Raw genomic sequence first — 21816 nt, 5'->3', positions numbered from 1 at the left:
GTACGTTGTTTCAGCGCATTTTTTGTAATGCCATTCCAACATTGTTTGGAAAGTTAAAAGAAAGAATATTTGCTCATATTATTTATTTAAAAATATTTCTAGCATGTCGTTAATCGCGTATAACATCTGCATACATACATATGTACATATATCTGGAGTATATATACATGTATATGTCCGTGTAATTGATATATATTGTATCCTTCTGTCAAAGTATATGTTTATTAGTAATCAAAATATCTTTACAACGCTTCGTGTTTTCTGATAGAGTATGCCACAATTTGTAAAAAAATCTACGGAATCGTTAACATTTATAGAGTATTTATTTATTTTTTGTAGTAAACTAATAGTAAAATATAGATAAAAATTTATGTAGAATACATAAAATATCAGTACATAATACCAAATACGTAACTTTCTAATATCTAAAATGTAATAAAACAGCACGCACCGTTATAACAAAAACCTTTAACTATAATTATAAGTAAGCTATCCTAAATTCCTTAATAAGTAATAAACAGGATTTTTAGTCTGGGCCCTTGCAGCCTGACTTAGCAAATACTATGCATCGTATTTTAGCAATGACTATTTTTTAAAATTACACTACAGTAATATTGATGTATGCTAAAACAGTTAAAAGTTCAAAGGGAACTTGTATGACGATTCTATTTTAAAGATATTCATAAAATACGTTTATTCAATTTATTAACTTTTAACTGAACGCTTATCGTTATCAACTTATCTATTAATTTTTAATCTATTTTATTTTTGACCCTACTCTGCTTTGCTAGATAGAATAAAGATATTTTGAGATATTTTGATAAAAAAAATAAAGATATTTTGAGCTAGAATTATCAAAATATCTTTATTTTAGTACGCATAACACGTTATTTTAATAAGCTACCACCGGCTCCGAATTCGGTGAGAACAGCTGGCCAGAACTCAACTGTTACTATTTTTAAATAAAATGTTTGCAAAGTAACATACATTATGATGCATATACATCATGATATCAACCATGTAAATGAGTCAACAAAGTTAATTTCAATCAAATAAAAAGTCTCTAGTTTTGTAATAAAATTTATTTCATACTATACTTTAATTTTAGTTTCAAAACTCAGAAAAGGATAATTTGTGACGCCTTGTGGAACTTTATTTTAAATGCATACATAAGGGCCCATGAATATATATATAAGTATTTTGAAGAAAATACTTGAAGGATTTATATAAAAAGCAATTCATTTCCGGCCTTCCCTTTTCGCATCTCGAAGTTTCAATCATGTAATTCCATCTTCGTTTATTATTCTTTCGTAACAAAAAAAAATGAAAGTATATTTGGATAAACAACATATGAAATAAAAGAGGCCAACGCAAGGGCTCGGTTAATACACTTTTGAGGGTTTCTCGAGGCTTTCTTATCGGAAAAACCTTCCGTATTATCTTTTTTTACTCGAGGCGCGGCTGGGAGCGGGATAAAGCGATAATCGACTGGCACGATTCAGTCATACCAGATTTAATAATACACACAAAATTACTGATCTATCTAGAACATTCATTAAAACCATCAATAGTTTTTGCTTATAAATCTTTATAATCCCAATGTGAATTTTCTAATCAAACATTAGACTATCCAAATCTAATAATTATAAAGTTTTACACCAGTAATAAATCATCCTGTATGTGTCTGTTCAATAAGTCAAACGTCGGGGCGAGAAACACTACACTTAAGTAAACAATAAATATTTGCCAAGCCTACAAATTGTGCTTTAATACGCCATTATCACATGCTGTAGTTTTATTAAATAAGATACATATTATTTTAATACTAATAAGTAGTGGTCATTGGGGACAAAAGGTTGTCGAGCGGCGTTCACAAGCCAAGAGATGCGGATAGAGTAGCCTCCTTGCCATGTGGACCGACAACATAAACAAGGTCGGGGGAAGTCCCTGGAAGCGAGCAGATCATCATTACTCGTGGTGACGACCTTTGGAGGAGGCCTGTGTCTTGCAGTGGGCGTCTATCGAATATGACGATATTTATGATGAATCAATTTTGTCTAGACATGATGTCCGCAGCTATGAAAAATTAGCAACACACGCTTCAGTACTATATTTCTGCGTAAAAATGACGTCACCCGATTGCAAGCTCCCCTTAACTTACAAAATACTGACGACATAAAATCATAATGAAAGTAATTCCAAAAACACAACGAAAAATGCATATTTAAGTTGTAATTACACGTTCTTTGCAGGTCACCAAGGTTAAAATGTAGAATCAAAAAAAAAACGCAATATACAAATATAAAATCAAATTCAGAAACAAGCTAATACGTTTTCTGCGGAACAAGTTACTATGTTCAATACCATAAATAACGAATGGCTGGCCGCTTTACGCCAATCTTTATTAACCTAAAACATGTAACGAATGAATAAACGTATTCTGTTTACCAAAGAGATTATTTATTAATGTTTGGAATCTTTAAAAAAAATGTGGTCAAGTTGTGCCTTAACCATTTAATGTGTTCCATCCTTGTCAAGGGGAGTGCTAACCGTCTCTCCTTTTAATAGACACAATCTAAACTGTCAAATCGGACGTATATATACAAATCATTTCTAAAACTTTAACAGCGTGTTTTAGGAATTTTTTTTATAGTCAGTTTTTTAATGGATATATTAATATAAACAATTATATATCGAAGTAACAACACTTTGAACAATGTAACCAATTTATAAAATATGATTAACTTGAGGTATAATTAAAAATAATTGAAAAAAATTTATAAACTGGTACAATTTTGGAAACAGCGCCATCTTTTGGCAGAGATATAAAATGCTGAAATATGTTATTTTGTTACTATAAGAACTTTTTTTACAAATATAGATGAAAGTTTTATTGTTCGTGATTTTAATATAATTTAATCAATTTTGCAAAATTAGGGAAAATTCATTAAGTCTAATATTTAAGTCTTATGATTTATATCGACATTTATAAGTGGCTACGATGTTTATTTATTCCACATTGTAACTTTTCCCTAATGTATTGTTCTAAAATGATTAATGCATATCTGGCTCCAGAGAATAATTATATATTACAAAATGATTTGGTGGCTTCGACTTTTTACGAATTCTTCTTTCTGAATGATATGATATAGGCCTTTATATCGTAACATTAGGAGAGATATTTATAATAAGGTATTGTGTAACTATTTATATTATGAAGATTGTTTCCGAGACTCATGTTAATTTATCTAAGAAATCAATCATTCTGGGAAAATTCTTATACATCTTTATTTTAGTTTACAATGATAGTTTTTATTGTAAAATTTACACAGTTCGGTTCAATATAAGCACTGTGTTAAATCGACATCGTGATATTATATATTCATTCTTTGATTATTCTGCATCACGTAAGTCAAGTAAATTATTATTTTCTTTAGTAAGAAACCATCTTCATCACTTCATCCATCTAATGTCTAATTCGAACTTTCTCCGTAGATTTACAAAAAGACTGGTTATAAGTCCACTTTGTGGGTGAATGTCCATTGCTGCGTTTGGCCATCCGAGATTTCCACTTCAGAACCTCAAGGCTCTTAGTAGTAAATAATTAGCGACAGTAATATATATATTTAGGTTTTGGAGTATAATTGTAAGTGTTAAAAAAGGTTGAAAATACGTTCACTTTAAAAATAAGTTATTTTCAACAAATTAAAATTTTAATTTTTTTAATTTTAGGTAATGCACTCCAACTATTTAATACAGTGTTGATTATTTATTTTATACAATAGCTACTATTACAACATTTCAATTAATCTTTGAATTCTAAACCGAATAATAAAAGGAAAAGCCCGGGTGATAAATATTTCGAATCGCACACGAAACGAAATGAGATTCAATAAATTCCAACAGAATAATAATTAATGAAATGACATTTTACGAACGGACTTACAACGCAATATCGCTGTGCAGATTCTAACATAATTTCACGGACCACTTCATTTTAGTTAAATAATAACTCGATAAGAATTCTAGAAGCGGCGACGGATTTTAAAAATACATACGGTCGTGAGCCACAGAGGTAAGTGCTCGCTTCAAGTTTCATGGTATGCGAGTACATCGAGATTGAACGCCGGCGCCGTTGCCAACCAAATTGTTAATTTAAATTTTAGGTGTATGTTTACTGGCTGCTTAGTTCTAGAAACAACTCGCCTAAGTACAAGCATGGTCGTGTATAAATATGTTTCGGCCTAAGCTCTATTTTCGTATAAAAATTCAACTAGTACTTTGAGCTTTGAAAATCAAGTTCATATTGTATATAAATCATAAATCCAAGAGTATCAAAACTAGGCAAAAGCTGTATTTTGAGAAACCAGAGATATATGTGAAGACAATTGTCAACTTTTTTTGTCAACAACTCAACCTTGTTAATGTCGTCGGATGATACTAGATGCAGACTGCTTCCAAACGGTCCTTTTAGAAATCAATTGAGAAGGTCTGCGTTTAGCAAGAAACGTCCTAAATGATAATGATAATGATGATTATGATAGGTTGAATGGAGGGAAAAAGTTTAAATACAAAAAAATTGATTTTTTTTAATTACATTCGACTTAAAGGACAATAAATTGTAATAAATAAATATAATATGCTATTTCAGAGATTTTTAATTAAAGAAAGTGACTAAAGATGTATATTATACATGGAAAATTTTATGAAACCTTTTCCGAATCGCAAATGTGAAATTATTTATTTCTGCGTATATAGTAAAGGTATTCATAAATAAAAGCCACTGTCACTTCAATGTTTCAAAACTCCGCGTCATGAGCGAAGCGGAAAACTAGGTCGGAATAATCTAGTCTATTTGCGGAGATAGCAAATATCATGATAAACTGGATAGACTGATCAATTATGTATTCTGTACTATAAAAACTTTGATAATAAATACTCTATGCAAATATCGGTTATGTATGTTATAGAGATATTAACAAATCTGTTATCCTTATTTTAACTCAAAGTATTTTAAAATAAATTAATGCTTGTATACTTTACAAGTTAAGTCGACCGGAGAGGATGATTTTAAGCCCGAAATTTCCATATACCGTTGCATTAGCAATGTGGTCCGCTTGATGTCAATTCAGACGAGCAATTTATAGAGCTTCGTTGATGACCCTGATTTCTCCAGGTTCTTTCTGATGAGATCTAGCAGCGAAGCTTCGATAGCCTTATCCATTGCTTTAGACAAAATGGATTACCTTAATTTTAACATCGAAGCACTAAGGTTAAATGTTATTTAGAACGTAGTTTGTACGAAGCACCGGAGCACGTGATGGCCAATCTTGTGAACAGTTATTTATTGAGAACTTTATTGGAAACTTTGTTGTTGTAACAACAAGGGTCTAACTTAGGAGCTGGATTCTTTTCACGTGTTTAAAAGTAAAAAGAAATCGTATCAGTGCAAAAACTTAGGCCAAACTGTTTAAACGGCGTTAGTAATATCTTTAAAATAAAACACGTATATTTAGGCAATATGTTTTAAGAGCTTACAATACAAATGTATTATAAATCTTTCAATTGAACAATAATAATCATTTAGTCATTAATATGCTAACCTAAGGTGTGCAAATGTTAACTATTAAAAATAGTTAACTATTAATTTTAATTAAGTTTACGTGCATCCAATGTAAACTAATAAAAAAGTAAACTAGTTTGTCTGGTGGTATAAATAACAGCGCACTGAGGACAGGGATTGAGACATACTGGTAACTATAATATCCTATGAACTCTTTTGTGTATATACTTTATCTCAAATAAACAGTAAAATAATAAAATTCAGATTTGAACACGCCATACCTAAGTTCAAATAGCGACATGTCCATTATAATATAGCCTAGCATTTCTTGACCAATTAGACCAGGAGTCATAAACATCCAAAAACAAAGAGATGTAACTTCTTAGCATTCCATGGATTCATCGTGCGGTCCATCATCGTAAGGGCCGGGTACGATGCTCCGGGCAGAGGTCCCTCGCGACATTTATAGAAAAGCCTCCTTGCGATGTTAACCTTTACCGACCTACACAGACTCCTCTCTCTACCTGACCAAATTATTAACAATCCCACTAATGCTGTTTCAGAATGTCATTTCAGAAATGAGCTAATTTTCATAGTTGAAAAGCTTTAACATTTCTGCCGGTTATAAGAGATTTTGTTGATATATTTCAGACTCCTACCGTCACCAAATACACAATGAATTTATTTCTAGTTATACAAGTACTTGTTTACCTCAGTTGTATAATTTTTGCGTATATTCGTTTCCCAGACGTGTTGTGATTTTTTTTTTTTGATAAAATTTATTTATCCCTATTAGACCTTATTTTTAAAACTGAAGTAATTTGAAATTGTGGAACGACTCAATCGGTAACCTGCGAAACATAGGCTGTCGACCCATGTCTTAAATAAAAATTATTTAGAAAGACGTGATCACATTAACCAGTTTCAGACACATTTCTTTTGTGTACTTAAAAACCTTAACAAGGTTATGGGGTGTGGTTATGATGAGTGAAAACGATGAGTCATTATTTTTTTAGCGATATATGAAAAATCGCTATAGCGTATTAATGAAGCTTTATGCAGTGACGGATGTGGTACAGTATTTTAAATTATAATTACTTGCAACTACTATCTCGTTATGAACAGTATAAATAAGGATATCTGTAAGCGAACAAAAGTGATAGACATAGCACGCCGAACAGGTGGCTTTGGAACAGGGACCAAGGGCAGCGTTGGACATCCACCCACAAGATGAATAGATGACTTTGTTAAAGTCTTTAAAAGACACTGAGTTGAGGATGCTTTTAATCGGTCCTCTTGGAAAACTATGATAGAGACATTATGTCTCGAAATGGAAGTCTGAAATGAAGGTAAAAAACGACTACGAAATAAAAAATAATTCATTAAAAATTTGTTTTTAAATTTGTGATTGATGTTGAAAATGAAAGACCTTTTAGTTTCTCAGAAGTTGCCCGTTAAACTTTAAATTTATTGAAAACCAATGTTTTTTTAATTGGTACGGAGAGAAACTTGATATGCGTTATTTTATGTTATGACAGAGTTATGCTCGTTCGTGTAATTAATGTTCGATATTGACCGTAAATTTAAATTATCTTTAGTTGCATTACTGGGAAGGCCCCGCATATTAAATTGGTCTTTATTGACGTCTGTTCAATGTACACAATACACTTTTTAATTGCAAATGATTGAAGGTAAAGTTACTATTAAATTATAAAATGCTTTTCAAGAGTGAAAAATCTGGTCAATCTTTTCAAATAAATTAAAGGTATTCTCTACCACATTCTTCCGACCATCATGATCATATCAGACGATAGAAGCCCACTACAAGGCATCGGCCTTCTCCAAAAACCGTCGACCGTCTTTGCTCTGGTCGTATCCAGTGACTTCCTGTAACCTTCATCATGTCATCGGTCTACCTAGCGGAACGCCAACCCACCCCGCGTCTATCTGTTCGTAATTGCCACTTCACCTTTTCTTTGTCGCCATCTAAACCCCTACCGTCGAGTGGCAGTCTTTTATTTTGAGGTAATATATTTTTTTAATACCAAATCTTTTAACTAATTAATGGTAATATACGGTCTATTTATGACAATTTTTTTACTATTTTCTCTCTTTATAATTCATATCACTCCACCTTTTGGCCTCAACGGCATGAGATTCGCGGCAAATAATGCGATTGTAATTTTTTTTCCAAAAGGCTGTTTACTTAATTGAATTTTGTGTAGGTTCCATTTATGTGTTAATCTTTAAAAAAATACAAATGTATTTGTAGCTAATGATCCTGAAACGCGACATTCTGCGACCTTTATTATAGAATATTTTTATCCATGATATATATATGTGTATATTTTCTGATAAAAAGATCCTTAGTTAATTGTTTATTTATAATTTTATATAATCTGACACGTGAGCTAAATATTTCAATCATAAAAGAAATTTATATATTATGAATTTATAACTGTTCTTTTCTCTTTTTTTAATTTTCCATTAGCAGTTAGTGTAATTTCTTTCAAAGTTTTCTGAAAGTAGTGATATTCAATAAAAAAAATAGTATTTGTTACACGAAAGAACTTATTTTATTAGTATGTTTCAAAAAATAATTTGACATCGTTTTAATCAGGAAACGCTCAAATTAAGAAGACATCCGAATAAGAAATGACAGCGGAGATTAGACGTGACGCAGGAGTGTTAAGAAAATATTAGGTTAAAGAAACACCGCTTATATTCAGGAAAAACATTTGAACCTTTTATTTGCATTAATATGAATACGGAAGTTTTTCATGGGTGGAGAATGAAAACTTACAAGATAATGTAATGTATTTATGATCGATTCTGGAATGAGGAGATCGGTATAAGAATTACAACAACCGACATAGTTCAGCGGATTTGCAAGTTCAAATGGTAGTAAGGAGGCCATGTAACGCGTAAAGCAGATGGCAGCTGGGGCCAAAAGGTTTTAGGGTTAAGATCACTGTTCGGCAAACGTAGGATGTTCTCCCACAAAGTGGACAGTCGAATTTAATAAGGTCATTGATAGACGCTGGCCACTTCCATAAGGTCCTATTGGAAATCTATGGTAGAGGTCTATGTTCAGCAGTAAACGGCCTCCCGCTAAAATAATGATAAATGACGTATTGCAGAAATACATACTTTTAATAAGAGAAAAGAACCAACAAATTTGTTAACGCGTATACATTCCACGAGGTCACATAGTCGTGACTAAACTTTTCAACCGCTTCTGCAATGTGAGATCAAGATTCGTAATTTTAATTAATTGTATGAATAACCATGCCATGACATAAAAAAAATCTCTAGATGTGTCAAAAAGTTACAATGTAGTAATTCATTTTTTTCTTAAATATTTTGCGCTGTTATTCAGGTTAATTTTTAATTTGATCTTGTGTTTAGTAATTGAAGAACCAACGAATCCGTTTCCGCCCGAGTTCCGCAGAAGCGACAGCTTAAATAGTTGCTTAAATAAACCCGTGTCTTGCCCCACTCTAGTCTCAGCTTCCGAAATGAGATAAAACAGGTTCAAGAAGTTTAATGAGTAACAGCTTCAACGAAAGTAAACTTTGTACCGCTTCCCACTCTGTGGGTAATTAAGTTCGGTATCAAATAAACAATTTATGCATGGGTACTTCAGGCAGGTGAACAAACATATAAGTTAAATGTAGTTTCATATTTAAGTTTCCGGGAGTTTATTTTTAGAACACTGGCAGTTTTGTTACGACATTACTATCATTATTTTAGCCATAGGTCTTCAATTGCTGAACATAGGCCTCCCCAATATATTTATAATAGAACTGCGTCCAACGTCCAAATTATTGATGGATATCCTACTATACGTATGCCCTTCCGTGGTCTCCTCTACATAGCCCCAACAGCTGTCTGTTCTGTCTGCTATTTGGCTTGCCTATTCGTCTTGAACTTGTCAGTCCGCTGGGCTATGTTTGCAACATTCCTATAATTGTATTAAATTTAACATTAATGCTAAATCGTTTGCTGAGAATATTTTTACTTGATCAAGAGGACGGTTCAATACTGCCATTACAATTCAAAGTATCACGGGAAAAATTTGTTAATAATTACTTCATCGGTTGTAAACATAAAATACAAACAAAATTTTAAATGATACAATAAATTAAACTATAAGCGACACATTCAAGCGTTGAGGCAATTCAGGTTTCATTTTAAACGAATCGGCGTATAAATCATATGTGCACGAATGTTTTACCACCCACTGTTTTATTTTCATAGCTACTTAGTATTAGATGGAAAAAAAACACGAATATTAAAAAACAAATTGTTTTAGCTTTGTAATTTAATAACACGGACTCATGTCACACGAAGTAGGAAAGTTAGTAAACATTAAGTGTATCAATCACGTGGAGCGACGCGCATCTCTATGAAACGGAACGATTATGCTACAAAATGTCAAAAAGCAAAAGCACGTAGGTCTAGGGGCGGCGACCGCGGCTCGCAAGGGTGAGAGGGGAGAAGGGAAGCGTCGTTCGCCAGTATCTCGGCGACCGTCGCGTTGCGAGCACGCTTTGTGATGTGCTACGCGCTTTGACGCGAGATGGCCTCGTCCACGACCGGCAACATCGTAATCGAGTGGTTGCGATCGCTCCATCTGGGCCAATACTCTGAAAGTTTTATCGACAATGGCTATGATGATTTGGAAATATGTAAGCAAGTCGGGGAACCAGATCTTGACGCGATTGGCGTTCTTAACCCCGCTCACCGGCAAAGATTGCTGCATTCCGTGCGAAGTTTAAGAGAAGAGGGAGCAGCAGCTGTTTACTTCACTCTGGAGGAAGCAGCTGCTGCTCGCGATCCGTGTCGGTGCGAGGAAGAGGTACGGAAGGAACAGGCTACGGCTACGGTGGAACCGGCCAAGTACGTGGACGAGTACGAGGAGGGGAAAGCGGAGCTGGTGAAGATCCCGCGCATCCAGCTTAAGCGGCTACTCCGCGAGAGACTCGCCCAGGATGGCATCCGTCTTAGTCTTCAGCCTTACTCAACAACGGTCAGTGTTTTAAGCCCGTAAACGCGGGTAGAGCTTCTCGCGGTGATTTGTGCAAGTGATAAGTCGAGTAATTAGTGTAGTGCATCGATAATTTGAAACGATATTTGCATACGACCGTGTAGAGGCCCTGCCCGCGCTTTATTTCTTCCGAAGGAGTCTGTGTGTGGTACGGCCGTCTTCGGGCGCTCCGGGCGGATCGTTTCTCGGGACGTGTTGCCATAAAGTTTGTTGCGTGCGTGATTTCCCTCGAGATGAGGAGTTTGCGCGCTTTCCTGTCGTGAGAAGATTGTAATCGCGTGCCTCCCGGCCCTAAATTGGGTTTTACGATAAATCGTATTGCCTGTTTAAGTTCCCTGAGGCGTTAATTAGTAGTACGACTTGTTCAGACATGAAACATATATCTCAATCTTGGGAATAATTACAAGCCTGACTAATACGGTATTATTTCTTTATAAATTAATAAACTTATCCATTGTTGTATCTTTTAACGCAGATTTAGACAATAAATAAAATCAAGCAAGTAAAATACAAGTGTAAACGTTTTTAACAAAAAAAAAAAACTAACATGTCCATTAAGTTTATTCGACATCGATTGACATGACAATACAATGTCTTGGCATTCAGTTTTGTGAAGCGACAGCAATGTATGTATTAAAAAATATTAACATAATCTTTTAGGTTAAACTGTAATTTAGTTAATGCCCTATTATTTAAAGATTTATTTTATCTTTTAATGTCATCAAATTTCTAGTCCAGATAGAGTAGTAATTCACGTGGCGCTTACGCAGTGTTGTAAGTAAGGAAGCGCTTGGTTAATGTTTTAATTGAGGTGTTATTAATTATTCAGTTGGCTGGTGATTAAGAGGGCGGAATATTATACTGACGGCACGCCCTTGTGCTTCGTGTAAATCGCACCCAACATTTGTCAGTTCTTCCAATAAGTTATGATCTCATTACTCACCGCTATCTTGAGTTGATACCTTATCTAGACGGGTAAATAAAACAATTACAATTTTGTGTTGAGCGAAACGAGGAATTTGGTACATACATGACACACACTTCAATGTAACATATAAAAGGAACTAAACCTTATAATACTCATTACTAATTTTAATTAATGACAATATGCAGTGTCTATTTTTTTTGCTATAAATAAAGAGTACGTGTGACTGCTCTAGCTGGGGTCCACCCAAATCCATGGAGTTCTCAAGAGCTTGAAGATCGGTGTCCCAATCCCAAAGCACCTCGGAAGCCTTCGATTTTTGATACCTTTAGAGAAGTTTTAGGCTAGGCCCCCTCTGCGCCCTGTCATTTCAAATCTGCGAAATCTGCAAATGTCACTTAAACAGCAGAGAAAGACCGATCCCCCCCCCCCAAAAAAAAAAAAACAAAAGTGGGAACTAAAAAGTTTGTTTAAAAAACAATAAACCTTTAAGAACATCGTTTGCTGGTTAAAGTTCATATAACGGTTTTCCTATGGAAACGGCGTTTTACTCGGGTGTTCATTTCCACAATTGCTTCCTAGGTAGAACCAACAAAGTACCCGGCCAGCCTTCCGCGTATTTCTTACTTTTTACTACTTAACTGCTTCCAGAATTTCTTTGTTTTGACGTCGAACAATGCACAGTTCCTAATAATTTCGCTAACATGAGGTTGGGAAATAGCAGGCCACAATGCATATTTACATTGTATCCTATACTTCTAACATATAAGAAAGGAAATAATACAGTACAGAATTTTCTTTTGTATTACGCGGATATTATCAATGAAAATAGTTCACAATAGTCGTATTTTAATACTAAAATGACTCAAGGTGATAAAATAAAATATGTATTTTAATTTACTACAGTTCATAGTATAACAGTTAATAGTAAAACTGATTTACTTATGTAATGCTTTGGTCGGTTTTTAGATCCTACAAAAAAAGTCGGAAATTTAAAATTTTCAAGTTTTATATTTGAATTTGAGCTTATAAAACGAGGAAAAGGATTGTCACTAAACACTTAATGTTTGCTATTTACTGATACGAGACTAAGTCAATTGGTTTTCACGTACGAGAATCAAATTTCTGATATAAACATTTTAATTTTGAATCGTAATCTTGGACGAAGAAAATTTTTTCACTTCTTAAATGCAGTCTATTTAGGCATCACCACGACGTCTAGATTTGCCTATAGTAAAATTACTAGGCCAATGACCGATATCTCATGTTTTATGTCTGATAAGCGCAGACATATTGCGCAAAATTGCTTTACCAAACTCCGTATAGTTATACACGGGCCTCTATTTCCTGAAAAAAAAAAATGCTCCCCTATATCGCGTTTCGGTGAATCCTAACATTCTAAAATATTGTACAATATACGCTTTAAACTTTCGGACGGCGAACAATACCTCTCCATCTGTAAATATATAAATTTTAGCGTGAAAAATTTAGATATAAATAGTCCACGAAAAAGTTCTCTAAAATTAAAAAGCGTGATTTTATACTGATATGTATGTACACGTTTTTATTACGAAAAAAAAAACCCAAAAGAAATTTAATTAGCTAATACCTTCGGTTTACTCATTCTTAGTTTTTAAATGCAATATTAATAAGTTCGTATCAAAATGCTATAAGACTTAACATAATTGGCCGAGATTATTTTTACCGGTTTTCGGGCGACGCGTCAAAACCTGTTTGATTCGACTGCCTTAAGAATCCAGTGTCTATAGGCGCTTACAACAAAAAACCCTTAAAGAAAATCGCTAGAAGCTTACGGTCTCATCCTTTACTGCGACTACATTCTTTTTTTTAATTCGAAACGTGGTAACCGTGTGGGTTTATTACGGCCAGTTGTGTTGATTTATATTTTTTTTAAACACGAAGATTTTTTTATCAACACTTTTTATAAAAAGTTTCAAAATACAATTGCATAATACACTAGGAAAATTCTTAACTAAATTAAATGTTTAAGTACATCAAAATAGCATCATTTTATAACAAAATATTTTGATATAAAATTACTGTATAAGTTATAATATTCGATAATTCTAATTTAAAGCTTGCGTCCCATTCCTTTATTAAAATCAAGCACAAAAAATACCGTTACCTATACGATTTTGTAACAGTCACCTTTTGTGTTCTGATTATCAACGGAACTATGGTTCCGAGTAATCTAATTTTGAATTCATGTACACCGTTGTACCTGTTTTAAAAGTTAGTAAAACGTAAAATATAGACATGATACAAGCACATTTTTTAAAGATCTCGCACCTTTAAAAATTTCTTAAAATAAAAAAAAAAAACGGGACAATAATAATGACACCATTCTTAAAGGATAGTAAAACCCTTTGTGTTGTATTGTAGTCCTTCGTCACAATACGGTTTTCGTGATGTATTACTTCCTATATGTAACCTTTCTACGTTGCTAATTGTATATAGGGGGATATTGAGTTGCGGATATGACGGATTACGTTAACATCAAATCCATTAATGGATTGAACCTGTAGTTACTGACATCCGAAATAAATTATGCACAAATGGGTTTTTTTTAAAAAAAGGGGATAATATTTTAATACGAACCGCCTCTGTATTTTATGATTTGGGACGGTTTTACGATACCTTTTCGTTTGATTTTATATGTTAAAGGTTTGAATTTTTAGTCGAAAAAAACTACTACGAATAGTTTAAAATTACCCTCACGTCTCTTTACAATCGAGGTTAAGAGCGGTTACAATCGTTGTCCACGTTTTATTAAGTTAAAACTCGAGAGCGTTTGAATAAAACGACATACGATCGAAATGAACGCGGACATTTTAATGTTTGAATCTAGAAACTAGAACATTGTTGGATCAGAAAACTGAAATTAACGAAACTAGTTTTACACATATTGATTCTGATCATCATCATATCAGCCAATAGACACCTACTGCAAGGTGTAGGCCTTCCTCAAAGATCGCCACAATGGTCTTGCGCTGCCCGCTGTGACTTTAAGCGACTTAATTATGTCAGCAGTCCTCCTGGTGGAGGGCATACCCACACCGCGTCTACCGGTTCGTGGTCGCTGCTTGATCTTTTCGGTCCTCACGACCATCAGTTGCAATAGCTATGTCTCCAGACCCTTGCCATTTTAGACGACCTACTCTTCAAGCTACGATTACCTTGGTTCTTTCACGAATCTCCTTGTTGGGTGAATTATAACTGTGATGGTAAATTCCAATTGCTTTACAAAGAGCAGTTCGTATTTTGCAGGTTAGTGAAGTGACCAAAATTAAAAAAAAGGATCACAAAGGAAGACTTCTGGCACGAATGAAATATAGAAGGTGTAAATATCACCGAGCTTCCGTTGATCCGACTGTCGGCAAGCCGATTGCGTGCCGATGCCGCCGTTTCATTGTCAATTGAACCTAAACCGGAAACGCTTCTATAAAAATATGTTATCTACTCAAATTATTTAATGGTGATTGTATCCCATAATATCTGTACTTTGAAGTCAGTAAGTTACACACTTACGCATTCTTTATCACCTGACATTTTTATAAAAGTCCATTTAAGTTTCAGGCAATAAGTGACACTTATAAATCTTACGGTCTACTATTACCCTATTAGTTTATAATATTATACATTTCGTGTCATGATGAAAACGAAAAAAAGATCCCAAATTTGGTTGAAATTATATTTAATTTGTGCATTTCTGTAACGGCATCAGAGGAAAATGAGAGAGAAAAAGAAAGCAATAGAAAGAGCTATTCTCGCTTCGATGAGAGATCAAATTATAAATGAGGAGAACCGAGGTCATCCACGTAGATCAAAGAAATGCTTATCTGAAATGGAAATGGGCGGGGTACATCCGTCGTACATCCTGCAGCTCTAGAAGCCGAAAGGTTCTGGAGTGCGTCCACCAGCTGGTAGATGTGGCGTGATTAGGTCTACCATTAAGTGGACCAATGGCATAGTCATGGCTGCGAGAAGTCGCTGAATGTGTGTAGCGCAATACAGGTCGCTGTAGTGATTTTTGGTAGTGACCTATGGTTTGCTTGAGGCTTTTATCGGCTAACGTGATGATTAACGTGATGAAAAGTATTCTTTTATCTTAAAAATGTTAAAACTCGTCCTGATCTAGAAGGAGTCCATAAATACCTCAGTCCGATTTTTATACATTAATTAGATCCATTAATTCATAAGCTATAGTATCACGTAAAAGTGTGATTATTCTAATAAATTTTGTTTGATTCTTTTTAATTTTATTATATGATATTTCAGAGGCATTGCGTGGTAGTTTAATTTAATTCCGTACACAATTGTCTACAAAGGATTTACTACGATAAATAAATATTTATTTTCTACGGTATAAAAAAAAGGTTCTACTTAATTAAGTAGTAAACGAACCAATTAAAACGACCTCGGTTACGTGTCCAGTTATTATCGACAACGGACTCTCTAAATGCCACGAATATTTTAATGAACGTTTCAAGTATTTATGTATAATCATTAGTCTGAGCTTCATTGGAAGAGAAATGTTGTTGTACTATCGGCATTTGAAGGTTTACGACGGCAGGATGAGAAAGCTTATATTAGACGAAAAAGTAATTAAGGAATACAAGAGAGCTTTTGATTATTTATATTTATGAATTCCACGAGGACTCTGTACAAAAACGTTATACAGGTGATTGGTTATATGTGTAAAAAAGCTTTAAATGGGTAAATTTATGACTCATTTGTCAATAAAAAGATTTTTCCTTACATCTCTTTTCGATCATCATGTATAAAGTGATCACTCGACATGACTACAATTAGTGGTAGTACAGGTAGCAGAGATTATAAGCATTAATTAAATTTGATATGTAGTAGTGCGAATATCTAAAAGGCTTTTCACAGTATTAACATTTATTTAATATGGTATCCCATACGTTAATTGACCTATACATTCATTCCCTTAAAGCTTTTATACCTATGATCAATAACTTTTAAGCAGGTATATTTTAAGTTGATCCAATGTTTACAACTTTGATATATTATTATTATAAATGTCAAATATATTTTTACGCATGCTTTTGTTTTACAAACGTATTCACTAAACTATAAGTACCTATTATAAACATGTTTTAAAGGTTAATTATATTCTTTAAGGCGATAGGCTTCAAATTCATAATTTTTTTAGTAATTAAACTTACTAACAAGTTACTTAAAATTAGGATAGCTTTTAACTGTAATAATATTTATCACAAAATGATTTTAGGTTTTAAAAAATCTTCGTATTTTTATTATTAATTTCTTGTAATGTAAACAATTATAAAAAACACGAAGGAGTTTTTATAGAAGGAAAATCTACGATTAATTTAGATTCATCAAACTTTAACATGCTATAAATAAATATATCTAATTATTTATTTTAAACTCATTCAACACTTTATACATGTATCAGGTGTATTTACATTAATTAAAATTGTGCTCAGCGTGTTCGCTCTGTAAGAGTCTAATATTAGCCCGGTCGGGTTTTTCTACCTGTTTCGTCGTTTTGTTACAATGAATGTGTGCGAAGTCACGCAGGCCCGTCTCTGCTAAGGAGCATTCGTTGGACGCTTTACATTCTGCACAAGTTTTTTTTTTAACTGAATATATATAAAAATGAACCTAAATTTATGAATTTCCGGTATCTTACAACTTTTAGCTAATATATACTTAACAGCATGCTTAGATGGCTTAATCTTAAAAAATGTTTTATGATTTAACGTGATAATGTTTAACAATGAAATGTCCGAAAAATATTTTTTATAAGTGTAATCTCTCTTCTTAGTCGTCCTCCTCATTTCTGAAGGTCGCGTCCGTCTTCAAAAGCCTTGAAGTAATCGATGACAAGCTGTTTCCATACTATCCTAGCCTCTGTTATTCTCAGAACAGTAGTATTGTAGAGTCCATTATAAAAGCGAATAAAATTGGGCGATGATAAGAGTAATATTATAATAACATTTAATAAAAATCTAACGTTGTTGTATTATGTAGTAAAAAATAGTCAAATTAAGTAGCCAATAAAGTTTTCCACGCATAAATAGTTTCAGACGATCAAGTGTCTTGCGGTTGTGATGTTCACAAAATGTCCGTTTGAATTAAATCTATAAGCTTGTGGAGATGTTTGCAGTGGTGCTACACCAGCGGATAAGATTCAAACTTCGTCAGGTGCAACGCAAGGCAGTTTGCTCGCCATGTTTGGCTGTTTGCACGGCACACAGTCGCCGACCTAAAGTCAGCCAACTCAAGCAGATTTGCACTTGAGCTCGACGAGGAGATAAGCATTGACGATTGTTAGGTTGAGATGAAAGGTTGCCCATCTATGTTTACATGTTTTCGTTTAACAAAAGCCTTTAATAAATCAATCGATATATAAAAAATCTTTAACAACATTTAATTTAATCTTAGTTATTTTGTTTTATAAAAATTTTATGTTAATTTTATTCCGTGGACTAATAAAATTGTACCTCAATATACCACAAAGAATTTTTTTTAATATACATCTACTTTTAACGCCCACACTTCTATTTAAATTCGGCAAATTATTAACATAAATATCAACCAATTTGTGTACATCAAACGATAAGACGTTGATATAAAGCAAATAGATCAAAAGATTTTATGTAAATGACTGTTTGTATACAAATTTTTATTCATCTACAACAGTCTTAAGTTCATGATTATATAATATTGAATATTTATTTAATTTAAGACTTTATTCATGGAAATCTTTTAGAATATTGTACGATTTATAATTTTCTTGTGAATACGATTCTTGTTCTTGTAGCAGAAGTGCCATAAGCACAGGGTCATTGGTAATAGGGCTAATATCTACATTATTTGATAGAAAAAAGAGCTATACATTCGCTCCCCTTTTACATTTATTCCCAATAATATTTTACAGGGTGATTGTAAATAGCGATCACTAAAATATACGCAGTAAGAAGTCTTCTTATGTATTACCATAACGTTATTTATTATTTCTAAAACCATTGAGTTTTGGATGGGGTCTACCATAGTGTACTTTGGAAACACGTATATTTTTAAAACAAGGTGCATTTACAATCTGTAGTTATGTGGGAACTTATCACCGAGATAAATTAAAAAAAAAACTATGGGTTAAAACTCGTACTAGTCATGGACAAGAATTTTAATGCCCCCGAGTACACGCCATTTATTATTATTGGTATACACTGATAGCGTAGGCAGTAGCCGTGGTAGTCTCTTATGGCTGTTTATTCAACGCTGTTAATATCAATATGGACACAAAGTATGCTAGTAAAGGCTTCAATATTCTGCGCGCAACAAAGAAACTTTTTTCTTTGATTCTCCATCGGTACAAGCTTACATTTTTTTCCATTGCACACTGGTTTCATAATTTTTTTTCTCTGTTTCCTTATTGGTTACGCGAAGTAAATTAAAACAATAGATTACTTAAGATATATCATCTATAAATATATGTATATTTTTTTTACGTTGAAAATTTCATTGTAATACTTATAATTTATATAAAAATAGAACCTCTCAGCGTTAACGCCCACTTAGTATTTTCCTGTCACTAAATATAATAGTGTGTTTACCTCCCTAGTTAAAATAATTGTAGGCTTACCTTCGCGTGTTGCTTACACAAGAGAATAATTATGACATTTATTTAAGCTTAACGACTTGCTGCTTTAAAAAATTCTCTTTTAAAAACATGTATAAATGTGTATAATGGTTTAATTTTGGCACAATCGTATCACATTGTTTTTTTTTTAAAAAGTCGTCTAGCTTTATATTGTTGATTTATTTTGCATAAATATTTTATGCCAATATTCTTTTTGAAATAGTCGTGTACTATGTGTTACTTTCAACACAGACTTGCGTGCTATACATTCACTCCTTTTAAAACTTTGACCACTTTTTTGTCACATTAATTTATTTCTGTACAAGAATGCGACAGGCCGATAACTTCTGTCAGTACAAAGAGATAGAAAACAACAATTGATTTTATATGTAGCAATCCAAATTTAAAAAACGCGTTTTATTACTATATTGTCAATTCGTTATTTATTATATCTGAAACCATTGATTTTTGGATAAGGTTGTATTATTGGCAGAAAATGACCTTTACATTTATCACTTTAAATATTTTACACCTACTACGAATCTATTTATGTATTGTCGCGTATATTGGATAAATATAAAATTGTCTAAGTAGTTGATTGTCCTAGATTCGAATAAAACGTGAACATAATGTGAATAGCTATTACGACTTTACTTTTTAAATTCCCCGTTTAAGTCGCTACACGTATCGAAAATTTATTTATAAGAGTTCTCAATCAAACGGACGAGGGCCTTCTGAGAAAGTGCGCTTCAAAATAAACTGTTAGGGCCATTGTTTTGGCTTCTTAGGTGGCAGCCTTCCTTTGTATTTATGTTGGTCTGTTAGTTTATACAACACAAATAGAATTAACTTCGAGTCAATATTGGATAGTTAATTTCGTTATGTCCACTTCTAAAGTTGTTTGAGTGGAGTTCATGATTGCTTTATTATTTTAGTGAAATCTATTATTATTATTTTACATTTAATTTATTTATGTTGGTAGTCCAAAAATTGTAAAACTATTGTTATTTTATAGATATATTTATTTGAACGCCTTTGTAAAATACCACACGCCTTCAAAGTTTGAATTGAAATAAATGCCAAGTAGGTTAAAAAATTTACACGCAAAATAACTAATCTAGTTATCTACAGGGCTATTGTTTATACGAGTGAAATCTTTAGGTGATAGTATAGCTCATATGTCAGAAAAAGCTTTAAAACTTTTACACCTATTTCCAATCACCCTGTAAACTATGTAAAATTATTTTTTTCATTAGGATGCACTAGACAAGCAACATATCGCATTTAAATCTGCAGATCAAAAATCCAAATTTTAAAGTCGATTTTTTGCCTTTATGATTACGTTATTCATTATCTCTGAAACGATTTTTGGATAGCATGTACCATAATTAACAGCTAATAAGCTAATACCTTTACTAGCTAATACTCATTTAAAGCTTTTAAATCTATAACCAATCACCCTGTATAGAGAGCATAAAAAGCCATTGAAAAAGTCACCAATAAACTAAATGCCGCACTGGGGGAAGCGTTACAAATAGGCAACAATAGCGAAATTAATAAAGGCAGCGGAAATTTTTCATTTGCACACCGATTCACACTTCGTGTTAGCTTTTGAATTTTAGCGCCCGGTGTGGAGGGAGCGGCCGGTCAAACACTGCGGGTAGGCGCGTGTAGTCATGTAGTTGTGCTCCCTTCACAAATTTGTGTTTCATCGATGTTTAGTAGAAACTTAGGGACAATTAAATAGTTAACACTTTATAGTCTATTATATTTTAGATAACAGTCTATTCGCGTGTAAGATTAGTCCGTATCGTTATATTATATCAGATATTAAATATATTTTATAACAGCGTTCAAATTTTTTTAGTTAATTGTGTCGTTTAAATGTGTCAAACTTGATTTCTTAAGTCATTTATATGGTTCATATTATAATCTATAATTCAAACTCTGCAAATTTAATTAAAAAAGAGTAACTATTGTGTTTTTTTTACTGATCTTCTCAGCTGATGCGTATTTTAACCGGCGGTAGCTTACTACTTGTAATCTTAAAATAATTGAGGAGAAAGTGCTTGTCAACGCCTATCTAAATAATGATATTTTGTATTTGAATTATTCACCGGTCCAGAAGCGTGGACATCGCTTAATTTAAATAAAAAATTAATTTACACATGTAGCTTAAAATATTAATATACCTTTAAAGTATAATATTAAATAAACAAATTGGCACAAAACCTGAAATTTTGTGTATATTATAATAACAGGTTTCACCAGTTTAATTAGAATTCGCTTCAACAGGATGCAATTAATCATTTATGATGGAATTCTAGACGTAACGCTATTTAAACAATTAAGATCTTTTAGATCTTTACCGAAATCGATATAAAAAAGTGTATCGAATGTATCTTCAATTTAATTTATATTCTATTAATAAATTTCATGAGTGATTTATTTTTTTATTAGTTACAAGTAAAAAGTTAATAAATATTACGTGATGGATTTTTATTATTTTAAATATTTTATTTTATTTCTAATTCACAGCTATGAGTAGTGGTAGCCCAACGGTAGAGTACTTGCCTTGCGATTGTACGTCGCGGGTTCGATTCCCGGGATACAATCGTAAATAATTT

The 21816-nt window shown here is 32.9% G+C and overlaps 1 protein-coding gene and 1 non-coding gene across 8 annotated transcripts in view; one reads left to right on the top strand and one right to left on the bottom strand.

Moving 5' to 3' along the window:
* Positions 1–2482: 2482 nt before the first annotated feature.
* LOC137931903 (U6atac minor spliceosomal RNA) lies at positions 2483–2572 on the bottom strand. Its single transcript, XR_011109064.1, has one exon. It is a non-coding gene; the product is annotated as a U6atac minor spliceosomal RNA (small nuclear RNA).
* A 7543-nt stretch (positions 2573–10115) lies between these two features.
* The window catches only part of SKIP (Shal K[+] channel interacting protein), a 170556-nt gene continuing 158855 nt past the window's right edge, over positions 10116–21816 (top strand). For all 7 annotated transcript variants that reach the window (XM_068775046.1, XM_068775048.1, XM_068775051.1 and 4 more), the window contains exon 1: positions 10116–10595. In XM_068775046.1, the coding sequence (XP_068631147.1) occupies positions 10146–10595 (450 nt within the window). In that variant the 5' untranslated portion in view covers positions 10116–10145. The remainder of the gene's footprint in view (positions 10596–21816) is intronic.

Source organism: Battus philenor, unplaced genomic scaffold, assembly GCF_028537555.1.
Source record: "Battus philenor isolate CCGP_79_NKW_IND1 unplaced genomic scaffold, ilBatPhil1.0.hap1 SCAF_8, whole genome shotgun sequence".
NCBI classification, from domain to species: domain Eukaryota; kingdom Metazoa; phylum Arthropoda; class Insecta; order Lepidoptera; family Papilionidae; genus Battus; species Battus philenor.
Note: the sequence above shows the minus strand (reverse complement) of the source record. Positions and strands in the feature narration are given on the sequence as shown.